Source organism: Sarcophilus harrisii, chromosome 3, assembly GCF_902635505.1.
Source record: "Sarcophilus harrisii chromosome 3, mSarHar1.11, whole genome shotgun sequence".
NCBI classification, from domain to species: domain Eukaryota; kingdom Metazoa; phylum Chordata; class Mammalia; order Dasyuromorphia; family Dasyuridae; genus Sarcophilus; species Sarcophilus harrisii.
This window is the reverse complement of record NC_045428.1, coordinates 403,499,571-403,519,184: the sequence shown is the minus strand read 5'-3', so window position 1 is coordinate 403,519,184 and position 19,614 is coordinate 403,499,571. Positions and strand designations below refer to the sequence as shown.

The following is a 19,614-nucleotide window of genomic DNA, read 5'->3' as shown; positions in this document are numbered from 1 at the left end:
TAGAAGCCTATTGCAATAGCCCAAGTGAAAAGTTATAAGAGCTTGCACTATAGTAGAAGTATGTGAATAGACAGAGGGGGAGAGATATGTAGGAGTTGTTATAAGGATAGACATGATGAGATTTTACAACATTGTAGTATCCCTTTTTGTAGTAGCAAGAAACTAGAAATTGAATGAATGCCCATCAATTGGAGAATGGCTGAATAAGTTATAATACATGAATGTAATGGAATATTATTGTTCTATAAGAAATGATAAGTAGGCTGATTTCAGAAAAACCTGGAAAGACTTAAGTGAAATGATGCTTAGTGAAGTGAGCAGAACCAAGAGAATATTGTGCACAACAATAAAAAGATTAATTGCAATTGCTCCTCATACATAAAACTCTACTGATTGATATATACTGTGATGGAGTTGGCTCATTTCAACAATGAAGTGATTCAAGGCAATTCCAATAGACTTGTAATGAAAAAAACCATCTGCATTCAGCTATGGTGGCTGAATGAAACCATAGTATTTTCACCTTTGTTGTCTGTTTTTTTGCTTGTATTATTTTCTTATGTTTTTTTTTTCTCTTTTGATCTGATTTTTCTTGTGCAGCATAATGAATGTGGAAATATATTTAGAAGAATTGAACATGTGTAACCTAAAAAAAAATTTTGTTTTTAGAAGAAATTGGCCCTATGGGATCCTGCAGAAGGACTTGAGTTGTAGATGACATTAACATTTGTAAGCATGAGTAATTTGGACCATCATGCATACTTCAAAAGAAATAGGGAAGTTGAAAAGTAGAGAAGAATTTGAATGGAAAGATAATAAGTTCTGTTTCAGATATGTTAAGTTTGAGGTAACTGTAGGACATCCAATTCAAGATGTCCAAAATATGGTTAGTGATGCAGAACTGGAGAGAGAGTAGGGCTGGATCTATAATATGTTGATATAGAAATAAAATAGAGGTAAAAGAAAACAATAGCAGAGAACCTTGGGAGATTCCACTGTGGGTTGATCTAGAGGAAAATCCGGCAAAGGAAATTGAGAATGAGTAATGAGAAAGTAAAAAGACAACCAGCAAAGAGAAATATCACAAAAGACTAGCGAGGAATATTCAGGAAGAGAGGAGAGAAAGTGATTAACATTGTCAAATGTTGTAGAGAGGTCAAGAAGATCATTGAGAAAAGACCATTTAATGGGGCAGCTAGGTGGCACAGTAGATAGAACACCAACCCTGAAGTCAGGAAGACCTGAGTTCAGTTCCCACCTCAGGCACTTTTAACATTTCCTAGCTGTGTGACTCTGGGTAAGTCACTTAATTCAATTGCCTCAACAAAAAGAAAAAAAAAAATACCATTTAATTTTGGTAGTTAATTTGTTGATAACTTCAGAGAGGGGCATTTTAGTTGAATAATGAGAAGCCAAACTAATGAAAATTTAGATATGTGTGAGGAGAAATAGTAGCATCTGGTGGATGGCTTTCTCAAGGAGTTTAATTGATAAAGAGAAATAGAGGATAGTAGCTAGCAGACATGGATGGATCAGCTGAAGGTATTTAAAAAAATGATAGGCATATTTGCAACCAACAGAGAAAGAGCCTATATATAAACACAGATTAAATTTATTTATTTATTAAAGCTTTTTATTTTCAAAACATATACATAGTTTTTAACATTAACCCTTGAAAAACTTTGTGTTCCAAATTTTTTCTTTCTTCCTTTCCTCTCACCCTCTCCCCTAGATAGCAAGTAATCAAATATATGTTAAACATGTGCAGTTCTTCTATGCATATTTCCATAATTATCATGCTGTATAAGAAAAAATCAGATCACCCCCCCCCCCCCAAGTAAGGAAAAAATGTAAGCAAACAACAAAAAAAGTGAAAATGTTATGTTATAATCCACACTCAGTGTCTACAGTACTCTCTCCGGGTGCAGATGGCTCTCTCTATCAGAAGACCATTGGAATTGGCCTGAATATCTCATTCTTGAAAGAGCTATGTCCATCAGAGTTGGTCGTCACATAATCTTGTTGTTGCTGTGTACAATGTTCTCTTGGTTCTACTCACTTCACTTAACATCAGTTCATGTAAGTCTCTCCAGGCCTTTCTGAAATCATCCTGCTGATCATTTCTTATAGAATAATAATATTCTATAACATTCATACACTATGACAATTATTCAGACATTCCCCAACTGATGGACATCCATTCAATTTCCAGTTCTTTGCCACTACAAAGAGGGCTGCCACAAACATTTTTTTGCATATGTGGGTCTCTTTTCCCTTCTTTAAGATCTCTTTTGGATATAGGACTAATAGAAACATTGCTGGATCAAAGGGTAAACAGAGTTTGATAGTTCTTTCAGCATAGTTACATATTGCTCTCCAGAATGGTTGGATCAGTTAACAACTACACCAACAATGTATTAGTGTCCCAGTTTTCCCACATCCCCACTAACATTCATCATTATCTTTTCTTGTTCAAATTAAATTTAGAGATGGAGAATGAATAGGCTGAACAAGAAAGGATGGAAAAGGATGAAGGGTGATGAACACAAAGAAGTTTGCCTTGGCTGAATTTGATTATCATTTCTATCTAGTTTGTAGAATGTAGAATGAAAGCAGAAATAGTAGGAGATGATGTTAGAACAATTTGAAATTAATGAATATTTTGAAATAATGATTTATAATTGTGACTGAAAAAAAATTTTATTTTAGATCCTTAATAGAATATTCCTCCTCATCTTTTAAATTTGTATTATAAACACTGAAAATGAGTACCAAGAATTCCTTTTTTATTTTTTAAATTGAAATCACAGAATCCTTTGCATGTTCTTTGTATAACTTTAATCTTAATCTTTTTAATGAGAAAGATTGAGGTGATTTTATCTTTAAAGATGATTTTTTTAAAAAGTGATTCTTTAAGGAACATTTTTAAGTTAAGAATGTTTTTGTAATATCATAATAGATTTTCACAAATGAAGATAGCTTATGAAATATAAAGCATTAATAAATATATACCTAGGATTTTACTTAGAGAAGATGTAGATTTCAGTAGATGGAGTGGATTACATTACAGAGTAAGAAGACCCGAGTTAAGACCTGTGGTAGATATCCATGTTTGCATGACCAATCACAGGCATGTATATAACCACTCAGTGATCCAGGCTACCCTTTATTAGTATAAATGGCATTGAAAAAGGGCTGTGTTTGTAGTGCAAAGAGTTTTATATTTAGTATTTAAATTGTTGATGTCATTGTCTTTTGTCCCAAATCATCCTTCTAAACTATTATCAAGGGCAATACTACCCTCACAGTTACCCAGCCTCACAACTGAGGTGTTATCCTCTCTCTTTCGTCTTCCATATTCAATCTATTGCCAAGGTCTGTCAGTCTTGTAACATTTCTTATATTCCCCTTTATGACTTTTCATGCTATCATTCTTATATAGGCACTTATCACCCCACACCTGGGCTATTTGAAGTAGCTTGCTGGTTAGTTCTCCCTGATATTACCCCAGACCATCCTCAGTTGCCAAAGCACAGGTCTGACTCTGTCACAAACCCTTCCTCTTTTATAATAAATTCCAGTGATTACCTCTATTACCTTCCAGGATCAAATTTTAAATCGTCTCTTTGGTATTCCAAACCTTTCATAATCTTCCCTAATCCTGCCTTTCTAGCATTCTTAGAACCTTTCTGGAACCTTCTAGTTTCCTTCCTCTTGCCTTCCCACACCTACCCCTGATATGTACAAGGTTCTTACTAAATGTTTATTGAATGAATGAATGAATGATGATATTTTCCATGTTTTAAAGAAGGGTATTTCTTTTTATACAAAATGATTGAATAGATTTAATATACTTTAGTGATGTTTAGTAGTAATAGAGGAGATTGTTAATTTTTTTTCATTCTCTAATTGAATCTTGACTGAAAATAAAATCTGGTTCTTTGTCAAACTGAGAAGCCAAAATATTGCTGTGCTTACAATAGTTATTATTTCTTTTTATCTATTATTGTAACTCTTTAGTTCTCAATTTCTTTATATTCTTTATATCTCAATTGCTGAGGCAATTGGGGTTAAATGACATGCCCAAGGTCACACAGCCAGGAAGTGTTAAGTGTCTAAGACCAGATTTGAATTCAGGTCCTCCTGACTTCAGGACTGGTGCTATATCCACTATATCACCTAGCTGCCCCTTGTTGTAACTCTTACTTGCATCCTTTCTACTAAACAGACTTTAAAGTTTCAAAATGAGAAAAATTTACATAACACGAATGTTCTAGATGATATAAGGTACTCTCCTAACTACAACTTTTCTGTTTGTAATAGGTAGAATAGGTAGGTTCTTTCATTGCAGTTATTTCCTCTTAGCATACAATATTTAATTTGATATTGAACAATTTAGCAAAGCAAAAACTATCATAAATTTGATATTACAAGAGATATGCTGATGTACTCTTGTAACCAAAAACAGTTTTTAAGTTATCTATGTTCCTGTGAAATTTTAGACTTTGATACAAATAGGTTGGAAAGAACTCTATGGACAATTGTAAGAGAAAAAATAGAATATTGCTATGATTAATTCTTATACCCATAAAGGTAAAGCATTTGGCACTATAGTCTTGCCAGCTTTATATAGGCCTGCTACTGTATTGCTAGTTGTGAAGGGATATAGATGGACTCTGAACATGGATTGTCACTTGATGTTGACATTCATGTAGATGATTTGAAATGAGTATGAACAGTAGTAACATTTTAAATCAGATGTATCCCATATTCTACAAATGATGGAGATGAGAGCATTGTAGAGTGCATTTAGTCCAACTGTCTTATTTTACAGGTGAGGGAACTGAGACCAAGAAACTTAAGGCACTTGTTCGAGGTCATACAGATAGTAGGTATCATAGAACAGAATTCCTTAACTCCAGACCCAGTGCTCTCTTCATTCCCTATACCATAGCTCATGATTGTCAGATGGAACTGTTTAAACCCAGATCAAGGAAGAGGACCTATACAATTTGTGGTTCTATGTACCTAATCAGTTTTTTTGTTTTGTTTGATGGTGAAAATTATGAATCAAATAAAATTCTCTTTGGAGCTCCATCCTCAAAACATTATTTTTGAAAATTTCTCACCATTTAAAAATTATGAGCAGATTTTACTTAATTTTTATATTGTGCTCTAGATATTTTGTGAGCAAATAAGAATAATAATTAATTAAAATGGATTTATTAAATACTGGAGAAGAAAATGACAATCCTCTTTAATATCTTTGCCAAAGGTCATAAAGAATCAGACATTATTGACATGATTGAAGAATAAAAATCAGTCTAGCAAAGGTGGGAATAGAGATTCAGCTTTGGAGGTTAAAAAGACCTGAGTTCAGGTTCTGCCTCTTACATGTAATAGCTCAGTGTTCATAGATTCATATCTATATGGGAAGAAATTTGCATGTGGAAAGAAAGAAGGAAGGAAGTAATGTGTAACCTTAGTCTTAAGCACAGTGCTTGGCATATAGTAGGTGTTTAATTAAATGCTTATTGACTAATCAATAAATTGATTTCAATTATATTTTTTCAGTTAATATTTTATTTTTTCCCAATTAAATATAATGATGGTTTTCAACATTCATTTTTGTAAGATTTTGTGTTACAGAATTTTCTCCCTTCTCCTCCCTTCCCTTCCCACAAGAGAGCCAACAATCTGATGTAGGCTGTACATGTACAGTCATGTTAAAACATATTTCCATATTAATGTTGTGAAGAAAAATGAGAACAAAAGAAAAAAAAAACACAAGAAAGAAAAAATAGGCGAGAAAAAACTACATTGAGTGTCCATAGTTGTTTCTCTTAACATGGATGGCATTCAATATTGGAATTTTCTTGCATCACTGTATTGCTAAGAATAACTAAGCTATAATAATTGATCATCATACAATGTTGCTGTTACTCTGCACAGTGTTCTCTAAGGAGTATAAATTCTATTTTTGGGGCGAGGGGGATTCCAAATGATTATCTTTCCAGAGTTTCAGTGGTATTTAACTTTTTAAATTAACTTTTTTTCCCCAATTAACAAAACCCTTTTCCCCCTTCACATCTGCCCAATAAAAAAATAAACCTAACAAAGCAAAACAAACTCATGCATTGGCCATGTCCAAAAATATACCTCATTCAGTACCCCAGAATCCATTACCTTTCTATCAAAAGAGATGAGTAGCATGCCCTATCATTGGTGCTCTGGAATCATGATTAGTCATTTTGTTGATCAGAATTCTTAGGTCTTTTAAGTTTGGTTTTTTTTTTTTTTTTTTTTTTGGTCGATCATTCTTTTCTTCTGTTTCTTCTGCTATTTTGCTCTGTATCATTTCCTACAAATCTTTCCAAGTTTCACTAAAACTGTCCCATTTGTCAATTCTTACAGCACAGTATATTACATAACTTTCATATGTTACCATTTGTTCATCCATTCCTACCAATGGGGATTAATTAAGCACAAAAAATATTACAATCAAACAAAAGTAGAGCAGCTAATACTTTCTTGAATTGCCACAGTGATAACTATATCCTTCAAAGATAACCAGGACAACTGGTATTCTAGACCTGATTTTCATTAGCAAGGAAAACCCAGTTCCTGTGGGTAAAATGGTAGAAATGTTGGGATTTGTGACAGAGAAGACAGTGAAAGGGAGGCATATTCTGATATGTGCCCTACATTTTTGTGGAGAATAGATTTTCAAAGTTTCAGAAGATGGATACATGGCATTCCAGGAACTAAAATTCTATAAAAGAATTGAGATGATGGACAAGTGAATCTTTCAAGAACCAAATTTTGAAGGATAGAGAATTCTGATGAGGAAAAAAAAAAAAAGGAACATCAGCCAAATAAGCAAAACAACAACAACCCAAAACTCACCGTGTGAAAACATAGGGAATTTATCAGCCAACTTAGATCTGAAAAAGACATGAAAGGTGGAAACAAAGGCATCCACTTGTCCTTTCCTTTATCAGATGATAAATATTAACATGTACAGTTGCATTCATTAACAGTCACAATCATTTTTTAATGCTGTATTACATAGTTGTTTTGGGAGATTGTGTATCATGTGCTTTCAATTATGAGTACTTTGGAACTCTGATATTTCAAAACAAAATTGATCAATTAAAATAAAAACAAGTAAGCTTCACTTTGATTCTTCAAAAATAAAATCAAGATAGTATTATTAAAGCTATAATGGGTGGACAGGGCAACTAGGTGACCAGTGGAACTGAGTGCTTGGAATCAAGAAGCTTTATCTTCATGAGTTCAAATCCAGCCTCATTTATTGGCTGTGTAACCCAGGGGAAATCACTTAACTATATTTGCCTCCATTCCTCTTCTGTAAAATATTCTGAAGAAGGAAATGGCATACCTGTATTTTTGCCAAGAAAATTCCAAATGGAGTCAGGAAGAATCAGGACATTACTGAAATGACTGAATATCAAAAAACAGCTAGAAAAGGAAACTCTGCTCAGAAAGATTTGTTGTGGTTTTTATCAGGATAAGTCATAACAGACTTTTGTGATTTTTTTTTTTTTTGGACATAGATTTTTAGACTACATAGATTGTAGATCAGGGTACAGCTGTGAGTAGATTTTACTTAGTTTTAATCAATCACTTCTAAAGTCTTTTATGTTATCCTGTGGAAAAAGAAATATTTGGGCAGCTATAAAAAAAAGTTTTTTGACTATACCCAAATAATAATCATTAATGTTTTTGAGACTATCTTGGAAGAAGGTGTTTAGTGGATTGCACTAGTGCTCATACACTTGTGTTTTGAGAATCAATTTTGTAAGTATATTGAGGAGATATGGCTATAAAGCAGTTGAACTAAATAAATACAGAAGCATTTTAGTTGACTGCAAAGATTAGAATGTACCAGCATATATATTATATGGCCAGTAAAATTGATAATTCCATTTTTGGCTGCATTAAGAGAGATATAGTATGCTAATGAGGGAGATGATAGTCATATTATTGGTACTCTGACTTGATCATGCCATATCTGTAGTATTACTTTTCACTATGCATTTTAGGAGGGACTTAATAAGATTGAGAATATCCAGAGGAAAGAAACTCATATGGTAAAAGACCTCTGATATATACTATTTACAGATCAATTGAAGAAACTAAGAAGCTTGCAATGTGGAAGAGATATTTGAATTATTTTGCCAGGATCCAGAGGACCACACTTGGACAAATGTTTAGGAGCTACCAAGAGACAAATTTAGACTTTTTTTTATGGCAAATAACTGCTAGCAATTGGAGCTTTCTTAAAAAGTGGAATGCAAGTAGTCAATCCCCTTTGATAAAAACTTTTAGACAAAGATTGTCATGTACACTGCAGAGATTCTTGTGCAGATATATGAGACAGCTTCCAAGTTGGAATTCTATGTTTATATGAGCCATAATTTTTTCAAATTTACTTTTTGTTATAAATTTGAAATATATTAACAAACATGAATATTGCCATATACAAATAAGAGTAGCAGAAGAGGATTGTTTCTGAAAGATTAATCTCTCTTATATAAATTTTGTTTTAAAATAAGTATTTAATTCAGTATGATGGTTTTAACACTACTCAGCTTGTTTGTATCCTCTTCTGAATTCCTTCTGTTCTATTCCGTGTATTTGTTAAATGATTTGCTTACTCTTCCTTAAGGTCCCTCTCTCTTTCCTTCCCTCTCTCCCTCCCTTCCTCCTTTTTTCTCTTCCTCCCTCCTTCCCTTTTTCTCTCCCTTCTTCCCTTCCTTTTTCCCTCCCTTCCTTCCTCACGTCCTCTTTCCCTTTCTTCCTTTCTCCTTTTTTTCCTTCCTCCCTCCCTTTTCCCCTTCCTGCCTCCCTTCTTCCCTTTCTTCCTCCCTCCCTTCTTCCCTCCTTCCTTCTCTCTCTCCCTCCCTCCCTCTTTTTTATTAATTTCCTCAATTCTAATTTAATAGTTTTGATGAAATAATGCTTTTTCTTTTTCCTTTACAGAACACTTTACATGCATCGTGAAGGTACTTTTTACATTACTATATACACAGGCTCTTGCAGCACTTTCAGTTAAATGCAGTGAAGAAGAAAGATTAGCCTGGAAAGACTTGGGAACCCTCAAAAAGGTCAGTCATGTATTTTTCATATTCAATTTTAGTCAGTAAATCTTTATTATGTACCTATTGTGTAAAAGGCAATGTGAAAATATAGAATTGGATGACATATAAAAATAATATAAGACATTATAAATAACATTATTAAAAGATACACAAACAAAATGATTTAGCAGTATAGAAAAGGAAAAAGATTTGTTAGGATTCTTACAAGGTGCTAAGACAGTGGAATTGATAGAGACAATAATTATCTAATTTAGCATGGTTCAGTATGATTGATCTGATCCTACAAGGAGAAGTTATGGGCCAGAACTTGAAACAAGATATTAAGTGAAATTGAGGAGACAGTGATTAAATCTAGTTTAGGATTGATTTAATCCTACAACAAATAATGGTTTCCAGTGATATAATGATTGGTGTGTACTCAGTGTATAGCATATGAGCAAGAAGTTCTCAGGGCCAGACACAGGAGCCCACTAGAAGCTCTGAGTCTCAGCTAGGATTCAGTTGAAGAGATTCACAAGCCAGAGAAGGCAGCATAAGCTCTCAGAACCAAGGAGAGAGATAGGCTTCCATTAAAGCTAACCGGGCCCCAGGAAAAAGAGATAAGACTTCAAAGGAGACAATAAAGGATTTGGACTTTAATCCCTGGCTACATTTGGGGTGATTACACTGAACTGAAACGAAGATTGCCTCCAGAAGCCCCCCAAGAAACCTCTCAGAGAACATTACATTTTAGAGAAGAATATTATATTTTGGCGCCCAACATGGGGGCCAGATTGTTTCTACTTTTTGGAAGTTTTATGGAGGAGGTGGTATCTGAATCCTTAAAGAAGACTAAGATTTTAATAGATAAAGATATGAAAAAATATTTAGGTGGAAAGAACACTGTAGGCAAAGGTATGGAGATAGAATAGCACAAAATATGTATAAGGAATAATGAGTATCCCAGTTTGGATGAAACATAAGAGTATCTGATGGGGACTAGAAAGAAAAAAAGACTGGAAAGATAAACAGGAAGGCTTCAGTGCTATACCTAAGCTATGGTTGATTATTGGTTTACAACATTTTTAAGCATAAAAATCCTTTTTTATGTTACATTTTGTGGACATATATGTGATAGCTACTGTACTCTGTACAATTATAATTACCCATTTTGGCCCTAAAAAGGAAATAGAAAAATGAATTTACCTCTATTTTGTTGAAGAAGATGGAAACTATAGGGGTAAAAACTTGCAAATAATGTTGCATACAGTATTTGTATTAGTTGATGTTGCTGAAATTTAATTTTTTTTCCCCTTAAGAGGAAAAGCTTGAAAGGGAAGGTCAGTTAAATTTTGAATGAATATAATATGAAGATTTGTGAAACCTTTTCTGTAGGGAACTAGTGCTATAGGGAATAAAAAAACCTGACCAACTAAATAACAACAACAACAACAACAACAAAAACAACTATAGAAGCTATTTGAGCAAGTGAATGAGAAAGGAAATAAAGTTTAGAAATCTTTATCATAACAGCCATGTATAGATTTGAGTCAAATAAGCAGAAAAACTAGTGGCAGATATGTTGCTTACACTATCACAAACAGTTTCAAGAAGAGATAAAGAACTTGCCGTGTATTGATGATAGGAAGAGATGTCCTTACTGAAGTCTTCTGATTATGGCCCTAAAGATGAAAATAAGTGGCCATTGTTCCTATTACTGATCTTCCCTTGACTCTCTCTCCTAGGCTAACATTTTACATCATGACAATGGGGAGTTGTGTGTACTAAATCTGACATAGCCCATACTTGCCTGATATTTATTCCTGTTGTAATGAGACACAAATATGGAAGTACCATTGTTACAAAAAAGGTTTTAGTCTTAATGGCATGGACCAGGTGTCCACAAAGTCTTAGTATAATTTTAATCTGCTGAAGGTTAAAGTTTCAGTGCTTTTAATAATTCAAAACTGCACGAAGACTTTCAGAACTGTATAAATACCACCTTTTAACTTGTTTTTAAATTTTTATAAAATTTTCAACTTAAATAGGAAAAGAAAAAAAAATTGCCATTGTACACAGCAGAACATGAGAGAAGATTCAAAATATGAAGCAATAAATTTCCATTTTGAGCAAATCTATATAATAAATTATGTTGTGTCCAAAGCTATCTTTTCTTTCTTATATATTTTCTTTTCTCTACTATGCACTTTTATTCTTTCTCCCCTCTTACTTCCCCCATATATTTACACACACACACACACACACATATACATACATACATACATACATACATATATACACACAAACATATATGTACACACATGTAGATAGATATCTGTTATCTCACACACACACATATACACACACATATGCATGCATATGCATCTATGTATGACCATACTATACCTGGTTAGCCTCTGTTTTTCTAAAGGTGAATAACATCTTCCTTCACAAGTCCCAGTTTTTTCATATTTTTCTACATCTACCAGCTCATCATTTCCTACACCATAATAGTTTTCCAATCTTATATTGTTTAATTATTTTAAATAGTCTAAAACAATATTGATTTATATGGCTTACTTATAATGTAGTTTCTCTTTTTTCTACTTTTGATTAAATCTACTTTAACAATATCTGAGAGTATGGTTACTACACTTGCTTTTTTTTTACATAATACATTTTATTCCTGTTCTTTATTTTATGTTTGTATGTATTCTTCTATTTTACTTCTATTCGCAACTTTGCCCTACTATTACTTAACTTACTCCTCCTTCCATTATCCCTCCCTTATCCTCTCCCCTCATCCCTTTTTATACCTTTCTCAGTAATCTATACACTTTTTATTACCTTCGCATTCTATTCTATCACCCTTTAATTTAATTATAAATTTAGAAGACTTCTATTTCCTATAAAGATATATGTTGTTTTCTCTCTAAAAATTCTTCCTTCAGCCTCTCACACTTCCCTATCCTCTTACTTTTTTATTTGCTTCTTTTATACTCTTATAGATATATATTATTCTCTCTTTAATCCATTTCTAATGAGTTCCAGAACTACCAGCCCTTCTCCCCTAATTCCTCTGTCTCAGTTCTTCCTCTTGTACCTCATTTATATAAGATAATTATTTTTTAACCTTGCTTTTTTAGAATCACATCATATCTAACTCTATCCCAATCTTTTTTAAAACTATCCAATTACTAAGGGCAGTCTTCATTTCACCTTCCACTGACATCACTATTTCCTCCTGCAACTACAAACTCTTGATGATGAGATGGCCATTTCTTGCCTCTTCTGCTTGCCAAGGCCAACTTCTTTATTGTACCATTGTTCTCATCTTCTCAAATAAATTGCCCAAACCATTATCCCTGTTTTCTTTCTAATCTTCAATCTCTCGCTATTTTCTGGCTTCTTCCTTGCTTCCTATCTATAAACATGCCTATAAACAAACATTCATTCTTGGAAAATCTTCACTTGATCCTATCACACTAGTAAGCTATTATGCTGTCTTTCCTCTCCTCATCTAAACTTGTGAAAGCCATCTGTAGTAGATGTCTTGCTTCCTATTCTTGAAACTCATTGCTATGTGTCTTCTAATCTTATCATTTAACTAAAACTGTTCTCTTTAAAGCTACTGGTGATTTTTTTTAATTTAAAAAAACATTTGTTTTAATCAGCCAAAATTTGCCCTTTTCACCCTTCTATTCTACCTATTCTTCAAACAAGAACTCAAAAAAACCAACAAACATAATTAATCAAAACAAATATTTATTTTGGCCATATTCCAAAAAAAAAAAATTGTCTCATTTTGCATTCTGAACCTTTCACCTCTCTATCAGGAGGTAGGTAGCGTGTTGGTTTCATCATTACTCCTCTGATATCATGGTTTGGTATTATACTGATAAAAGTGAAGCACAATAGTATTCCATCGTAACAGTGTACTATCATCAGTTTATCATTTTAAGGAAAATTCCATTATTTCTATGCTCTCTTGTGTTTTAAGTAGTTGGTGGTTGTATTTTGTCAAATGCTTTTTCTGCATCTATTGGGTTAATCATATGATTTCTGTTAGTTTGATTGTTGATATAGTCAATTATGCTAATAGTTTTCCTGATTTTGAACCAGCCCTGCATTCCTGATATATATTCTACTTGGTCATAGTGTATTATCCTGGTGATAAGTTGCTGTAATCTCTTTGCTAAGATGTTATTTGAGATTTTTGTATCAATATTCTTTAAGGAAACTGGTCTATAATTTTCTTTTGCTGTTTTGGTCCTTCCTGGTTTAGAGATACTCAGTTTTTCTAGATGAATTATTCTTCACTGTATGCCCACATCTTTTCTCTTCTGCAATATTGTATTTCAGGTTCTCCAATCCTTTATAATAATGGCTGCTAAGTTTTGTGTGATCCCAACTGGGGTTCCTTGGTACTAGATTTCTCTCTTTCTTTCTTTCTTTTTTTTTTTTTTTGGATGATTGTTATATTTATATTTTAATTTGGAAATTCTAGATTTTCCTAGAATATTCCTGAGAGTTTTCATTTTGGATTTTTTTTTTTCATGAAGTGACCAGTGGACTCTTTCATTCCCTACTTGGACCTTAGGTTCTATGAGATCTCGGCAGTTTCGTTTTAATATATCTTAAAATAGGAGGTTTAGAGGTTCTTGTTTTAATCATGACATTAAGGTAATTCAGTAATTCTTAAATTTTTTTCCCCTCAATCTGTTTTCCAGGTCATTTATTCTTACTATGAGATATCTTACATTTATTTCATTTTTTTCAGTATTTTGATTTTGATTTAATATTTCTTTTTCTTTTTTTTATAAATTTTTAAAAGTTTTTTATTTTCAAAATATAAGCACAGATAATTTGACAACATTGCCTCTTGCATAGTCTTGTGTTTCAGATTTTCTCCTCCTTTCCTGCACTCTCTCCCTTAGATGGCAAGCAAGTCAGTATTTGTTAAGCATGTTAAAATATATATTATGATTTAATATTTCTTATTGTCTCATAAGAGTTTTTGGTTTCTTTCTGGTCCATTCTAATTTTCAGCAAAAATTGGATTTTGTGTCAGATTTTGTGTCTCTTGTGCTAAGCTATAATTTTCATGTCAAATTTTTTCATAGCTTTCATTTCTTTTTCAATTTTTTCTTAAGCACTTTCATTTATAAAAATACTTCAGAACTCTTTTTTATCATGTTTCATCTCTTCCAAGGAATTTTAGCTGAAATTGTGGCTAAGCTGTGTTTTTCTCTGAGACTTTAGGTTTGTAGATATTTTAGAGGCATTCTCTTATTATAGATTTGAATGTCTTTGTCACTATTATAGTTTTTTTTTATGGTGGGATTCATTTTTGTTTGTTTGCTCATTCTTCTAGCCTATTTCCTCACTTAGGATTTGGTATTAGAGAACTTCTGGGTGTAAAGTCTTGGCTGATGGTATTGTTGGTTTCTTGGAATACTGAATGTTCCCAGGATCTCTGGGACAGGACCTGTATACTTTCAGTGCCCCCAAAGTGATCTGATCCAGGGCAAAGTCTGACTGATGCCCTCTTGGTCTGAGTTCTGTGAATTCTTGACCTGGGTTTGGGTTTGAGCAAAGTAGATTGCAGCTGGACTCAGCCTCTATGAATAGCCAGTTGGACATTTCTAGTTCAGCTTCTAAATCATAAGCTTCTCTTTAGTCTGAGATTACTTCCTTGGTTATCCCTCTGCAGGTTGGGCTAAATGGTAGGTCTGGGGGTGTGAGACACACTATATTACTACTACTACTGCTGCTAAATTTGCTCCTTTCCCTATGTCCTGCCCAGCAAGCTGCCCCTAAGTGCTCAATCCAACTTAGGTATTTTACACTTCTCTCCCTGAACTTTACCTGAAGTACTCATGCACAGTGAGTTCCAGCTTGATCTCAGCTTACTGTCAACGGATCCCAAGGCTTTCTTCCTATGCCAAGCTGGGTTGGACAAAGGACACAATAACTTTTTTAAGATTTTGTCATCAGGACTCAGTCTAGTGCATTTTCTGGATCTGTTTGGTCCTATTAGTGGAGGAGCTCACTGCACTGCTCCCCACCATTCATTATCTTGGCTCCACCTCCTTGTGATCTCTTAATTGTGACTTTTTTTTTTTTTGGCCTCTTTCTAATCTTCTTGACCTCTCTGCATTATTTGACAGTGTTGAACCCTTTTCTTCCGCTGGATACTTACTTGTCTCTAACCTTTTACAACTTTTTCTTTCTTAGTTCTCCTACTTGTCTGACTTCTTCCTAAGCTAATTTGCTGAATTTCCATGTGTTTCACCCATTAACTATTAGATTCATTCAAAACTCTGTCTTGGGCCCTCTTCACTTTTCCTTCTATAGTCTCACTTAATGATCTCTTAGCCTCTAGGGATTCTGTTTTCTTTATGCAGATGATTTCCAGATAGATTTGTTTAGACCTACTCTCTCTTCTGGGTTTCCATTCTGCATCACCAATTGCCTGTCAAATAGGCGTGTCAAACTAAATAGAATTAATTCTCTTATCTCCCAAATCTTCCTTTGCACTGACTATTCTCTGCTTAGAGTGCTTTTGCTCCCAACCTCCCACTCTTGTAATTCTTTCTTCCCTTTAAGACTTATATCAAACCCCATCTGTTCCAAGAGACCTTCCTCACTTCAGTGTCTCCAGCTACTGGTACCATATCCTCTAATGTTACCTTCCCTCTATTCAGTATTTATCTTGCATTTTCTAACTTACATGTGTTATCTTCTCTATTAGAATGTAGGCTTCTTCATTTTTATACATTACTAACAAAATCCAACAGCAAGAGATACAAAGAGAAATTCCATTTAAAATAACTAGTATAAAGTATTTGGGAATCTATCTATCAAGGGAAAGACAGGAACTATATGAGCAAAACTATAACACTTTCCACACAAATAAAGTCAGATCTAAACAAGTGAAAAAATATTAAGTGCTCTTGGATAAGTCGAGCGAATATAATAAAGATGACAATACTACCTAATTTATTTATTTAGTGCTATACCAATCAGACTCCCAAGAAATTATTTTAATGATGTAGAAAAAAAAAAAAAACAGCAAAATTCTCATCTGGAAGAATAAAAGGTCAAAAATTTCAAGGGAACTAATGAAAAAAAAAATCAAATGAAGGTGGCCTAGCTGTACCTCATCTAAAACTATATTATAAAGCAGTGGTCACTAAAACTATTAAGTATTGGCTAAGAAATAGACTAGTTGATCAATGGAATAGGTTAGGTTAACAGGCCAAAATAGTCAATAACCATAGCAATCTAGTGTTTGACAAACCCAACTTTTGGGATAAGAATGCACTATTTGACAAAACTGCTGGGAAAATTGGAAATTAGTATGGCAGAAACTAGGCACTGACTTGTGAAGACCGTGTATTTTTAAATCAGCAGGAATCAGGAATTCAGGTTAGGGGAAAATCGTCAGTCTTTATTCTCAGTGAAGAAGGATCAGAGGTGGAAGAGAATTGGCGATAGCAATGTGTGCTGCTGAGTCAAGAAGCTAGCTAGACCAGCAGCCACACAACCAGCAGCTAGGAGTATGGAACCCAGGCCCAATCTCTCTCTGCCTCCACCCACCAAAATCGTCATTTCCTATACAACACATCAGGACTTGCAGGGAGAGTGGGCAGGGACCATTCTTTATCCAATCATGTATATTAATAGAGTATAGCCCAATTACTATTTAGCCTTGTACTTGGGATCTCAGTGCATCAACTCAAACCTCAGCCCATTACACTGACCCATACTTAATACCATACACCAAGATAAGATCAAAATGGGTTCATGATCTAGACATAAAAAATGAGATTATAAATAAATTAGAAGAATAGTTTACTTCTCAGATTTGAGGAGGAGAAAGGAAGAACAAGATTAGAAGGGAAGCAACAAAATGGGAAAACATCTTTACAGGGAAAGATTTTGATAAAGGCCTCATTTCCAAAATATATAGAGAATTGACTCAAATTTATAAGAAATTAAACCATTCTACAATTGATAAATGGTCAAAGGATATGAACAATTTTCAGATGATGAAATTGAAACTATTTCCACCCATATGAAAAGATGTTCCAAATCATTTTTGATCTGAGAAATGCAAATTAAGACAATTCTGAGATACCACAACACACCTCTCAGATTGGTTAAAATGACAGGAAAGGATAATGACGAATATTGGAGGTGATGTGGGTAAACTGGAACACTGATGCATTGTTGGTGGAGTTGTGAACGGATCTAACCATTCTGGAGAGCAATTTGGAATTATACTCAAAAAGTTGTAATATTCAGTCTCCATAGTTCTCTGTGGATGCAGATGGTTCTGAAAAAGGTTTTAAAAAAAAACTTTGTAAAATTATAGTCAAGCAAAATGAGTATACAGTGGGCTTGTCCAAAAGTCTTAACCTCTCTATTAAGATATGGATAACTTGCTTCATCACAAGTCTTCTGGAAACATGGTTGATCAGTGAATTAATCAGAATTCTTCAGTTTTTCAAAGTTTTTTTTTCTTTATAACGTTGCTGGCTTGTTGTAATTTTTTTTTTCTTTACCAGCTAGATCACATAGTGGATAGAGCAATGGCCTTAGAGTCAGGAGGGCCTGTCATATGGCCTCAGACATTGCTAGCTGTGAGACCCTCAGCAAGTCATTTAACCCCAATTGCACTAATAAATTTTTCTTTGCATTCTTTTTATTTTGTTCTGCATCAGTTCATAGTACCAAGATTCTTGTAAGTCATTCTTTTGGAGTTTTTTATGAAGCAATAATAGTCCATTACACCCATATACTGCAGTTTGTTCATTTATTCCTCAGTCATCTAATACAATCAAAGTTTGCTTAGATTCCAATTCTTTGTTCCTCCTCTCCTTTCCCCTGTACCTAGTAGGTCTGTTTACTTTCAGCTCTTTCCTCATAGAACCAAAGTCGGCTACAGCACTGATACTAAATTCTTCAACTTGAAAAAAACTACAAGCCAAAACCAAAGTGGAGGGAGAATTTTTTGTTTGTAGCCTCTGAAGCTGAGATGTAGCAAAGTAAGGATTTGTTCTCTGTTGCTTGTGCTAATTTTGGCCTGACAGGTCCTCTATCAGCTATCACTATACCATCCATATGTGGAAACTTTGGTTACAGCAAATGGAGACTTTTTTTTTTTTTAATCGCTTTTTATTTACAAGATATATGCATGGGTAATTTTTCAGTATTGACCCTTGTAAAACCTTTTGTTCCAACTTTTCCCCTCCTTCCCCCCACCCTTCCCCTCGATGGCAGGTAGACAAATGGAGACATTTTGAATGCTGTGGATAAATTAATTTACCTTGGCAATATACTTTCCAGGAATGTCTACATTGATAGTGAAGCTGACACATGTATTGTATCAGTATTTGGGAGGCTCCAAAGGAAAGTGTGGGAGAGGAGAGATATTAGAGAGATTATAAAACTGAAGGTCTACAGAGCCATTGTGCTGATCTCATTCTTGTATGCCTGTGAAACTTGTACAGTCTACGGCGCCATGCCAAGAAACTGAATCACTTCCATTTGAATTGTCTTAGGAAGATTCTGAAGATTATCTGGCAGGATAGGATACCAGACCTTGAGGTCCTTTCTTGAACTAAACTGCTAAGCATTCCAACTCTGCTGCAGAGAGCACAGCTCCATTGGGCTGCACACATTGTTCGAATGCTAAATGTATGCTTGCCAAAGACTATTTTATTGAGATTAACACAGGGAAGGCATTCACACAGTGGTTAGAAGAAACAATACAAGGATACTCTCAGGGTTTCTCTTAAGAGCTTTAGAATTGAAACACTGGCACAGGACCATCCAGCATGGCGTGACTTCATCACAGAAGGTTCTGTGCTCCATGAGCAAAGCAGTATTGAAGTAGCTCAGAAGAAATTCGAGATGTGCAATGTGAGAGAATCCACCCCAGATGTTGATAGGGAATATTTATGTTTGATGTGTGGCAGAGCATTCTGAGCTCATATTGGTCTGATCAGCCACAGTCAGACACACTATAATTCAACTCTAACATAGTGACATCATTTTGATCCTCTTTGAGAAGGAAGGACAACAACCAACCATTATCTTCTTTTTTTTCCACATGACTTTTGTTTTTCATTTGATAGATCCGTCCATTGCATTTTAAGAATGGTATTTAATTTTGTTTTACATATATATATATATATATATATATATATTTTTAATTTTCCCTTCAATTACATGTTAAAACAATTTTTAACATTTGTGTTTTTTAAATTTTTGATTTACAAATACTATTCATTCTTTTTTTCCCCTCCCTGAGATAGTGATTAATCAGATATGTTATAAATGTACAGTAAGATAAAACACTTCCATATTGGTCATTTTTTTCAAGAAGAATTAAAAAAAAAAGAATGAAAGAAAGTAAAAAAAAATAACAGGTTTCTATGTGTATTCAAATAATACGAGTTCTTTCTTTAGAGGTGAATAGTATGCTTCATCATGAATCCTT

General features: G+C 33.9%; 1 protein-coding gene across 5 annotated transcripts in view; it reads left to right on the top strand.

Annotated features, from left to right (window-relative positions):
• Positions 1 to 19,614, top strand: part of UBR3 (ubiquitin protein ligase E3 component n-recognin 3) — a 267,500-nt gene that overhangs the window by 220,432 nt on the left and 27,454 nt on the right. For all 5 annotated transcript variants that reach the window (XM_031960483.1, XM_031960485.1, XM_031960486.1 and 2 more), the window contains one exon: positions 9,007 to 9,131. In XM_031960483.1, the coding sequence (XP_031816343.1) occupies positions 9,007 to 9,131 (125 nt within the window). The remainder of the gene's footprint in view (positions 1 to 9,006; positions 9,132 to 19,614) is intronic.